The 12,325-nt window shown below is 35.7% G+C and overlaps 1 protein-coding gene and 1 pseudogene across 1 annotated transcript; both read right to left on the reverse strand.

Annotated features, from left to right (window-relative positions):
* Positions 1-1,324: 1,324 nt before the first annotated feature.
* LOC110220032 (vomeronasal type-1 receptor 1-like) lies at positions 1,325-2,118 on the reverse strand (annotated as a pseudogene).
* Positions 2,119-7,133: 5,015 nt separating this feature from the next.
* Positions 7,134-8,114, reverse strand: LOC110220031 (vomeronasal type-1 receptor 4-like). The gene has a single exon (XM_021003882.1). The coding sequence runs from the start codon at positions 8,112-8,114 to the stop codon at positions 7,134-7,136; it is 981 nt and encodes a 326-aa protein (XP_020859541.1).
* Positions 8,115-12,325: the final 4,211 nt, after the last annotated feature.

The raw sequence follows: 12,325 nt of genomic DNA on the forward strand, positions 1-12,325 counted from the left end.
AGAAAGCTATTGACTTGTTTTTCATGATTTTCTTGCATCATTCTCATTTCTCTTCCCAGTTTTCCCTCTACTTCTCTTACTTGCTTCTCAAAATCCTTTTTGAGCTCTTCCATGGCCTGGAACTGATTCATATTTTTCCCTGGAGGCTTTGGATGTAGGAGCTTTGACTTTGTTGTCTTCTTCCGGTTGTATGTTTTTATCTTCTTTGCCACCAAAGAAAGATTTTGTGGTCTAACTTTTTTTATGCAGTTTGCTCATGTTCTCAGCCAATTACTTGAGTTTTAAACTCTTTGTTAAGGTAGGGGTCTGCTTTTAGTGTGGAGAATGTACTGTCCCAAGCTTTGGGGTTTTTGTGCAGCTGTTTTCAGAGATACTTCTAGGGATCTGTAAATTTTTAGTTCTTTCTAGGTGGTATGATAAGGGACAAGGTGTTTACTCCTTTCCTGGCCTGTGCTCTGGTCTATGAGTGACCACAAGCACTCCTTTCTGCCTTGAAACTGTGAGAAGGATTCTCTCTTCACTACCACTACAAGCTCCACCACGCCAGTGCTCCTCCTTGCTGCAGAACTGTGAGCCAGAACCAAGTATAAGCAAAGCAAGAGAATCCTTCCTTACCACCATCAAAAAGATCCCTGCAATCCTCCTCTGATCAGCCACTTGACCTCCTCTTCTATCTGTGGGCCACAGCTGCAAAGCAGGGGCTGTGGTGGGACTGGGGCTGGGACTGAGCTTCTTTCTCAATGGAGTCACAGACTTTTCTACTGACCTTCCAAGTTGTCTTTGGTGTTTATATGTTGAGAAGTCTGGAAATCACAACAGCTGCCTTGGATTCAGTCCTTTCAGGCCTGCTCCAGGTTTGCTGAGGCCTGTTCTTTGCCTGTGTGCCCATGATGAACTATGTTCCTCTCCCAGCCCAGTGCAATAGATCTTTCAAATCATCTATCCAGGTTGTCTTAGCTGGAAATTTGTTTCACTCTGTATTTTTTGTGGGTTCTGCTGCTCTAAAAGTTGTTTAGAACTATTTTTGCAGGTATTTTGAGGGGTTTGGGGGAGAACTCAAGCAAGTTACTGCTTTTATTCTGCCATTTTGGCTCTACTGCCGGCATTACAATTCTCAACAGTTAGAAGTGTCATCTTCCCTCCTAGGGATGTGAATAATTTGCCATTATTAGTAATACTTTTTTTTCCTGTTTACCTTTGTATACCTCTTTTGAGTCTTGTATTTGAAGGTCAAATTTTCTGTTGAGCTCTGGTCTTTTCATACAGAAGGTTTGGAAGTCCCATATTTTGTTGAATGTACATCTCTTCTCTTGAAACATTATGCTCAGTTTTGCTGGGTATGATCATTCATTTTGAAGAGGTAAAATAATAAGGCAGAATTAATGGAATAAAAGGAGAAATGTACTCACTAGTAGGAGGATAGTATGGATGGCTCTTTTCTCAGGGAAAATTCTGGGAAAGAGATGATGACTGTGAATATATTGGACCTGCTGATGGTGTCTGTACAGGAGAAGCAGTAGGAAGGCACTGGCCCAGGTCATGAATCCCACACATGTATCATTAGGAATATAAAATATAATTGGAACAAAAAATGAAGCATTAAAGGAGCCAAGAGTTAAAATTTAACAATGTCCAAGATGCTACATCTTTGTATTATTAGTCACGTATCTTGAGTTATGCATAGTTGCAAGCAAAGTCAAATTTATCAGCAAGAAGAAGCATGAGCAGAGCAACCAAGAGGGAATGATACACTTTGGGGCTTGAATTTTGAGTTCCACGCACCTGGACTTACTGTGGTTGACGATGATGACCTGAAAGCCACTTACAAGGCAGGTGATGCTGAGGGAAACACTATAGGCCACGTTTTGAAGACAAATGAAAAATTTATACCAAACAACATCCAATACATTTTGATACCCAAAGTGACCATCGTCCCAGGGGTTCACTTGCAAAGAGACCGCTTTGAGTTGGCCAAGGCTAAGTGGAAAAAATGCACTCTGTGGACGTCAGCCTGCAGCCAATGAGTAAAGTGAAACTGCATAGAGTAAGGAGAGAGAAATTCCCAAGAATCCCAACTCCCATCTGAATAAGGAAGCCCAATACCAGGGAACTAAGCATCATGTTTTTCTTCTCCAAGTGTAGCTAAGAAAAATTGTGGTCAGCGCAGGCACATCCTAGAGGAATTACATGAACACAATTACAAATCACTTTTCACCAAAATAAGGTTAGATCTAAATAATTGGAAAAACATCAGTTATTCACGGGTGGGCTGAGCTAATACAACAAAAAGGACAATTCTATCTAAATGAATTTACTTATTCAATGCCATGCCAATGAAACTATCAAAAATATTTTATGGAGCTAGAAAAAATAATGATAAGATTCATCTGGAAGAATGAAAGGTCTAGAATATCAAGGGAACTAATGAAAAGAAATGCTAGGGAAGGTGGCCTAGAAATACCGTATCTTAAATTGTATTATAAAGCAGCAAAAATCAAAACTACTTGGTATTGGCTAAAAATATAGTAGTGGATCAGTGGAATAGGTTAGGTACACAAGACACAGTAGTCAATGACTACAGTAGTCTATTATTTCATAAACCCAAAGACCCCAGCTTCTGGGATGAGAACTCACTATTTGACAAAAACTTCTGGAAAAACTGGAAGAGTATGGCAGAAACTAAGCGTGGACCAAAATCTTACACTATATACCAAAATAAAGTCAAAATGGGTACATGATTTAGATATAAAGGCTGATACTATATGCAAACTGAGAGAACAAGGGATAGTTTATCTGTCAGATTTATAGAGAACAGAAGAATTTATGACTCAAGAAGAGATAGAGAACATTACAAAATGCAAAACGGATAAATTTGATTACATTAAATTGAAAAGTTTTTTCACAAACAAAACCAATGCAACCAAAATTAGGATGGAAGCAGAAAACTTGGAAAGAATTTTTGCCACCAATGTCTCTGACAAGGGCTTCATTTCTAAAACATACAGAGTACTAAGAATACCAGTAATTCCCCAATTGAGAAATGGGCAAAGGATGTGAACAGACAAGTTTCAGATGAAGAAATTAAAGCTATCTATAGTCGTTAAAAATGCTCTAAATCACTATTGATTAAAAAAAATGCAAATCAAAAAGACTCTGAGGTACCACATCACACCTACCAGGTTGGCTAACATGACAAAACAGGAAAATGATCAATGTTGGAAAAGATGCTAATACATTTTTGGTGCAATTGTGAACTGATTCAACCATTTTGGAGAGCAATTTGGAACTATGCCAAAAGGGCTATAAAAATGTGTATACTCTTTGACCCAGGGATATCACTTCTAGGCTTGTATCCCAAAGAGGTCATAAAAATGGGGAAAAAGGATTCACATGTACAAAAATATTTATAAGCAGCTCTTTCAGTGGTGTGAAGAATTGGAAATTGAGGGGATGCCTATCAATTGGGGAATGGCTGAACAAGTGGTATATGAATGTAATGGGATACTATTGTGCTGTAACAAATGAGGAGCAGGCAGACTTCAGAAAAACCTGGAAAGACTTGTATGGACTGATGTTGAGTGAAGTGAGCAGAACCAGTAAAACATTGTACACAGTAACAACAGTCTTGTATGATCATTAACTTTGATAGACTTTGCTCTTCTCAGCAATGCAAGGATCTAAGACATCTCCAAAAGTTTCATGATGGAAAATTGCTATCCACATCCAGAGAAAGAACTATGGAGTCTGGATGCAGATCCAAGCATACTATTTGCTCTCTTTTTCTTTCTTCTATTTTGTTTTGTTTCTTTTTTTCTTGTGGTTCCTCCTATTGGTTCTAATTCTTCTTTACAACATGACTAATGTGAAAATATGTTTAATAGGAATGTGTGTATATATACTATATGTATATATAGATATAGATATAGATATAGATATACATAAAGAGAGACAGACAGAGAGAGAGAAACAGAGAGAGAGAGAGAGGGAGAGACAGAGAGAGAGAGAGGGAGAAAGAGAGAGAGAGAGAAAGAGAGAGAGAGAGAGAGCACTTAATCAGATTGCATGCTTTCTTGGGGAGGGATGCAGGGTGGGAAGGGGAGAAAATTTAAAACTCAAAAGCCTATGGAGGTGAATGTTGAAAACTAAAAATCAATTAATTAACTAAAAAAACCAGAAAATAAGATTCTTGTGTTTTGTTTTGTTTTGTTTTTAACTCTACAATATGTGAAATAAGTATCACAAACTTTCTAAAGTGGACACAGGTTATTTATGAAGGAGTAGGTGGAGGTGTGAGCGTAAAGATCTCTATTCTGGTAAGTTGGATTTCAGTTATTTGTCCTCTATTAATTACCTTGTAGAGGATTGTTTAAATTTCCCTTTTCCTAAAATCCTTTACTTCACAATTTTAGGAGGCAAGGTGTTTTTAATATTATCTGTAGGGTTTAAGGGAATGACACTGTTCAGATTATCTATCACTCTGCCACCTTCCCAGAATTATATCTTCAGTTTCTAAGGTTCATTTAAAAAAGAAAACAATTTTAAAAGAAAATAATATTTAATAGGTAGCAATAATCTGAAAAATTTTTAAAATGTCATTCTCTTATGCTACCAGTCTCAGTAGAGTGCCAAATAAACAAAAATAATCCATTTTGATACCTCCTCCCAAGCATTTGTTATCCCCTCATCTCCACCAATATCATAATTTTCTGGCTATGTTACTGAAGCTCAAGTGTAAATGAAACTGAGACCATTTCATAGGGCTGTCTTTTTTCACTTGTACTCCTTATTTTTTTATTATTATTATTATTATTATTATTATTATTATTATTAATCATTAATATTATTTTATTTTATTATTTGTTATATTATTATATTATCATATTTATCATTATATATTATATAATATTACACATAATTATATAAATAATATATAACATATAATTATATATTATAAAATAATATATAATTATATATTATAAAATAATAACTTACAACAAATTATATTATAATTTATTATATTATAATATTATTAACATTATATTATTGTTATTTTTATTATATATTCCCTATATTAATACTATTCCTTTTTTTCAATTAAAATTATTCTTTTCCTTCTCTGCCCCATCAGAAAACACTCATAAAAGTATGCAAAGTAATGCCACAAAGTTTCCTGCATTGCTTATCTAAATAAATGATGGCCAGATGTTACATAGAGATAACTCCATAGAGATTGATATACAGATATTGTGGTAAGTAAATGCAGTAAAGGTAGACTGTGTTACAGACTCAGTACTAGAGCTGTTTCTTAGTGGTGACATTTATAATTTTAACAAAGTGGATCATTCTGGAAACCTCAGCAAAGCCAGTGACTCCCAGAGAAGGAAGGGACACTATTCATTAGCATGAAACAAAGAATGGTTTTGACCCACATTGAAAAAATGTTCTAGGTTTTAGTGTTGGCGCGTGAACATTATGATTGGCTCTACTGAGAAAGGTGGCTCGAATTCGGTTAAGGTATCCTGGTATTCAAATAAGGCTAATCATGACCCTGTCTAACAACTAAGGAACATTAATTGTTCTAGAGGGCCCATCTATATCTTGTAGTCTTTGCTAGCAGATCACAACTAACAGACTAGGGATCTCCTTGGAAGAGATAAAAACTCCCTTAACTACACAAAAACAGGAAAAGACAGACAATATATCTTTGCAGGATGATGGTTTTTGTGAGGCTAAACAAAGGGGTAACCATAAAGAATCCTAGGGGATACCAGAATGAGAGATAACAGTTTTTCCTTTAAACTAAACTATCTTTGAATGAGCTCAGCTGGATTCCTGAGTGTAAAACCAGCCAGATATATGAAAACCCAATTATAAATAAATATGGCATGAAATTAAGTTACATTGTAGAATCAATAGAGAATGAATCAATAGAGAAGAAATCGGAGGTATTATTAATTTTGATCTTTTCATGTTAGGTAGATTTAGAGAAATACCTAAATCTTGTTAATATGTTCATATGTATTAATTATGGATCTATTTATATGTATATGTATCTTATACCTATATATGAGCATTTTATCAAGACCTGCATTTCTATCTAACTCTTAATATGTGCCTATGTACATGTGCATGTAGGTATCAATCTATCTCTATTATATAATTTTGTATTTGAAATCTATCTCCTCTAAGTAAAAAGCTGTTCAGCATGGTTCTCACATATGTATAGCATGAGGCTGACATTATAACAGACTAAAAGTTGACTTCAAGGGAAGTTGAAAATGCAAAATCCAACTCAAATTATTATTTTTAATAATAATAATAAATATTTACTTAGTGTTTTAAATTTTAAAGTTTTTTTTTTAAGTAAGGCCCTTTTGGCCTCAAAAGTAATCTTGCAGTGACATTAGAAAAAGTATTATTATCACAATTATGTAGATGAGAAAACTGAGATTCAGGAAGTTCAAGACTTTTAAAATGTTATGTAAGTTTTCCTAAAAGACAGTTGGCATTAAATCCCAAGCATTCCTACCTCTAATTTCAGTACCTTATTTTTGGTATCATATTGTCTCCCAAAATATTTAGAGACCTTTGCAATGTAGAGAACTCAAGATGAGCAGAAAGAAAGGAAAAATATCGTTCATACAAAATAAGCACTGATTTGATCTTATACAGGTTTCAAAAACACTGCCAGAGTATCATATTGTGACTCTTGACACTCCTGGGTATGACTTAACTGGATTAAAGCATTATTAAGAAATATTTAACAAAATTTGCAAAACTAAAATAAAATACAGATAATATTACATTTTAAAACAAAGTTATTATGTGACCCATAGGAAAACTTATATATACCTCATTTGCCTCTGTTTCTACCAGAGTTTGACATTGCTATTATAATGTAAAGAAAAGAGGATTTGAAATCACGAGACATGAGTTTAAGAATTGTATATGTCACTTGTAATATGTGTCACTAAGAGCAGAACATACAATATCTAGACTAGAACAGTCTATTCTAAAAGAAGAAAGAGTTTGGATACATGATCACAGATGTCCTTTCCAATATTAAGTTCCAGAATGCTTAGATTCCAGTGTGCTTTCCCCTCTCCTACCTGCTTCTGAAAGATATTTGTTTATTATAGTGTTAGGGCAGAATGCTGGAAGGGGGTACAGTTGGGGAAAGTGTCACATAGGAGGCAGAAACTTCTCCTCTGCCAAACAGCATACCAATACTTACAGACTTGAGAATCACAGAAGATAAGCACAAAAGGGCTAATGGCTGGGAACCATGCTGCTATAAGATCGGAGACAGTCAGGAGCCAGGGGTGGTGTTTGTCAATTTTAAAGAGGTAAAATGATAAGATGGAATGAATGGAATAAAAGGAGACATATGTACTCATTAGTAGGAGGACAGCCTGGGTGGCTCTTTTCTCAGGCAAAGTTCTGGGAGAGAGATGAAGATTGTGAATATGTTTCACTTGCTGGTGATGTCTATGTAGGAGAAGCACTAAATAGGCATTGGAACAAATCATGAATCCCACACACAAAACATCAGGAATAGAAAAGACAATTGCAAAAAGTATGGCATTAAAAGAGGCAGGAGCTAAAACCGAGCAATAGCCTAGATTCCACATCTCTGTGTTGTTGGTCAGATACCTTGAGTTATGCATAGTCCCAAGCAAAGCAAAATTTATCACCAGATAGTAGCACCAGCAGAGGAAACAGGAGGGGACAATACAATTTGGGGCTTTGGTTTTGAGTTCTGCCCACCTGGAATTATTGGGACTGATGGTGATGACCTGAAAACCACTCAAGAGGCAGGTCATGCTGAGGGAAACACTTCGGGCCACATTGTAAAGATAAATGACAAGTTTACACCCAATAAGATCCAAGAAATTTTTGATGCCCAAACAGGCAATCATATGAGGAGCTCCCTTGGAGAGAAGCACTTCTGAGTTAGCCAAGGCTAAGTTGGCAAAAAGGCACTCTATGGGCCTCAGCCTATGACCAATGAGTAAAATAAGGCAATATAAGCCCAGGAGGAAGAAATTTCCAAGAATCCCAACTCCCATCTGAATAAGGAAGAGAATGCCCAACACCAAGTCACTAAGCTTCATTTTCTCCAAGTCTTGAGAAGAATAACTGTGGTCAGTGATGGCAAATCCTAGGGAAAAATGAGAGAAGTGTAAAATTTATAAATGTTGGTACTGAATGGGATGCAGCTCCATTTGGGCAACATTGGGACAGCCTCTGTGTTCAGCTGAATTCTGATACAATGGAGCTTAAACCACTGAAATTGGTTGTATTTCCTGTATTTTTCCTTGGTATCCAGGATGTGAAAGTTACCAGATTATTCAGAAATAACACAGACATGACACCAGAAGTCCATCTTGCAACCCAGAGCCTTTTTTTTTCTTCTGGCGACTGTCATGGTAGAAGAATGAATTCACAAGTTTACTTCCAAAACACTAGATTGTAGAAATATTTTGACAAAGAATTACTGAAATGTGATCAACAAAAAATAAATAACAAAAAATAAAAAATGACAGCTGAAAATGAGAAATTACTACAGAAAATCAGGTAACCTTGGGCAAGACAATCAAGTTTTCCCATCCTCAGTTGCCTTTACTGTTCAGTACAATTATAATAGTAGGTATTTGGCAAGCTGTTTGTGGGAATCAAATGAGGTAATATGACCAGTGGTTTACAAGCTTTAAAACACTATAAATTATATTCATTTCTAATTATTCATTAATAAACATTATCTTCATTAGTTATAAATCTAGCAACTTACATTCAGAAAAAGAAAAGATGAAAATATTAAGCTGGGATGTGGGGAAAAAGACAATCTATTTCATTTTTGTTGCAATAAAGATTGTGAGAAATATTTTGCACCCTCAGTTGAAATTACTTTAGAAATCATATAAATCATTTAATAATTGAATCAAATAAAATGTCTTTAAAAACAGGAAATGTTATCATCTCCCAAAATATTAATCATTGATTAATTTTATTTAAATCCCCAAACAAAAACCAAGTTCATCTTTTTAGTGATGTTCCGTAAATTTTATACATTCATATAAAAATATCAATGTTCTATAAAAAAAAATATAAAGAATCAAGGAGTTAATAAGCAAGCATTTGTTAGATGCAAATTATATACCAGGTAATGTTCAAGGTGCTAGGGATGCAAATAAAAAAAGATAATTCCTGCTCTCAATTAGTTTAAGGTCTAATGAGAATAGAGAAATATAAGAAAAGCAATATAAATGAGAATCATAGTAGTATAAAAAATTTTTTAAAAGACAGAAATAAAAAGGCAGAAGAGATGGAAAAGTAATAGTGAAAATAGCAGTGCAGCACCACCACCAGTAATAATAACAATAGCATTTAAACAGTGCCCAGCATTTGTCAGTCACTCTGCTAAGTGCTTCACAAATATTATCTCATAAAGTATTGATCAAGTGCATAGCTTATACATATATAGCATTCCATTATTGTTGTGCATATAATTACTTTTAAATTGCTTATTTTCATTCTGGTGTAGAAGTAAGTCTGAATTCTCCAGGTCTTTGCAAGTGGAACACATTTTCTAGCTGATTCTACCACAGTGAAAAATCTTCAAATAATGTTCTAGAAATAGAATGAATCTTTCTTTGTTCATGGAAACCCATAAAATAAAGAAAATACAAAATGTCCCTCACCATTGCCAAATAACTTCTGTGGTAATGGTGACAACAAGAAAGTGAGGCACAGTAGGGCTACACGTGTTAAAAATCACAAAGGTTTTAGACCACTTGGACCCATTAACTTATGTATTATTACTCTAATGTGAGATGGTTAAGCAGCAACCAGAAAAAGGGTTCAGTATTAATAGAATTGGATTGTATTAACAATGCTATTATTCCTATAAATTAATCCAGAAGACAAAGAGGAAATTGGAGCTAAATAAAAGACTGGGTCAAAGGTGCTCTATGATGATATAAATGAAGTAGGTGACAAAGTGCATCCAAGGACAGGAAATATAACATCATGGCACATATTATCATCTTCAATATATACAAGCAATAAGGCCACCTTGAAAAATAATCAGAGCTTGTACACCAGTTACCAAGGATCATCTTTTATCATATATTTAGACGTCAAATGGACCATCCCCATACAGGCTTTTTAGGCAGTCATTCAATAAATATTTATTCTGCAGTTATTATGTGCCAAACACAGTGCTAAAAGCTAGGGATGCAAAGAAAGGCAAAAATAACATTCTCTAACACCTCTCACTTTGACTGGGGAGATGTCTTGGCAAGAGATTGGATGTGAGGAGTGAGAGTATAGGTATAAAGATGAGAACTTGTTTGTGAACCAGGATGACTAGGAAGATGTTGGTACCCTCAAAAATATTTGCTACTGGGAGAAGAGAAATAAAATATTGGAACATAATGAAGTTTTGTCTTGTCTATATTGTGTTTGCATATTTTTGTTTTCATGTTTTCTCTCCCATTAGACTGTTAGCTGCTTGAGAGCAAGGATGGACTTTTACCTTTCTTTGAATCCCTAGCACATACCACACTGCCTTTTACCTACTGGCCCCTTAATAAACATTTTGAACTGAGTAGGCAGGGTGTGTATGTATGTGTGTGTGTGTTCATATGTGTGTGTGTGTGTGTGTCTGTCTGTCTGTCTGATCTAAAGGTATTACTTCCTTTCCCCCAATAATTCGCTTTCCTTCTGCTCAAAGACACAAATAGCTCATTTTTGCACCGTGGGCTCTTATAAAAAACCATTGTGCAAAGTGTTCCCAGACAATGAACCCAAATTCAAATGAAACCAATTAAGAAAGAGTCCCACTGGTGTACGAAAAAGAACTCAATCCTAACAGAGTATTCCAGACTCATCCCCAAACTGTGTGCTATGTTCTACATACTAATTTCTACTCTGCACAGGTAGGAAAAAACGGGTGGCTTCCCTTACTCACTAGGAAAAAAAAAGCCTGGAAAAAACCTGAAGAGTTTCCATTCCTTGAGAGTAGTCCAAGATTTCTGGGTTTATGATATAAAATGTGACAATATGATTAGAAAGGCTAACACTAGGACTGTGGAAATATTAAACCATTGTCCTTGAGCTCTCTCCCTTTCTGTATATTCCTTAGGCCAACCCAGCTCTAAGAGTGGTTAGAAAAAGGTGAGGAGAAAAGAGTCCTTAATTGCAAGCAAGGAAGTAAGAGGTAAGAAAGGAGATCTCTGATGGTATGGGAAGTATGTATGTCCAAAAGATCAGGGGTCTTATAAAAGGAAAGGAAAAGATAAGGAAGAAATTATCTCAGATATATAAAAGAGAAAAGAGGGGAAAGCAATTAGAGATCTAAAAGGCCAGTGTCCAGAGGTAGGAAATAAAAGAGAGGAAAGGAGAGCATCAACAGGAAAAAAAAAACAGAGGTCTCAGAGGTTCCTCAAAGCAGGAATATGAGAGAGAAGCAATAGGCATTAGAGTGTCTCAAAGCAAAGAGATAACCTAAAAGAAGAAAGGATAGAGGAAGGAAGGGGAGAGGAGGGGAAAGAGTGTAAGGAAGAAGAAAAACAAAAGGAAAAAAAAATTTCTTCCAGGAAAGAAAAGGATTAGTATAACAATCAGCATGAAAGAAAGTAGGAACACAGATTGTAGAAGCCAAAAAGACCAGAGAAGTGATGTCAGGAGAGTGGAGTTTGGGAAAATGCCCTTGACAACCTGTGTTGAATAAACATCTCAAAAGCTTTCAAGCCAGGGACAATAGTTAATCATTGTTGAAAAATCACCCGTGAGAGGTGATGAGGTCATGGACCATAGGAAAGGGAATTACAATAAAGACAAGGATGCACTAAGACACCAAAGAAAAATTCCGAGGCCTGTTCCACAGTCTTTCTAAGGTCCCTTTTCTGTCTCCAGGCAGACAGGGCCTGAACAACACTCTAACTTTCCTGGAAGAAATTTTCTGCTTCTACGCCCCTCAATGTAAAATTGAGTTAAAGGAAGGTACTCACCTGATTGTTCTCTGCTTCTGGGATGGAGGAAAGGGATGCACAAAACAGAATACGTCCCTTTATAAGTATGTGGGTATGTGTGATGGCATAGGCAGTTACTAGTTATAAGCACATCTGGCTCCAGAGCTGTGATTATCATGTCATGGGCAGCACTAGTGACAATAGTCTGCCAAGGGAAAAAGGGATGTGTCTAAAAGAGTAAAGTTCTGCCCTAGATGAAAATATCTTCAAGGATTCCTACTGATTAAGAATTCCCCACCTGCAATTACTAATGAATACCAAGTCATTAACTGAACTCAAAGAGGACAGAA

The sequence above is a fragment of the Phascolarctos cinereus genome, unplaced genomic scaffold (assembly GCF_003287225.1).
Source record: "Phascolarctos cinereus isolate Bilbo 61053 unplaced genomic scaffold, phaCin_HiC Scaffold_726;HRSCAF=1367, whole genome shotgun sequence".
Classification (NCBI taxonomy): Eukaryota; Metazoa; Chordata; class Mammalia; order Diprotodontia; family Phascolarctidae; genus Phascolarctos; species Phascolarctos cinereus.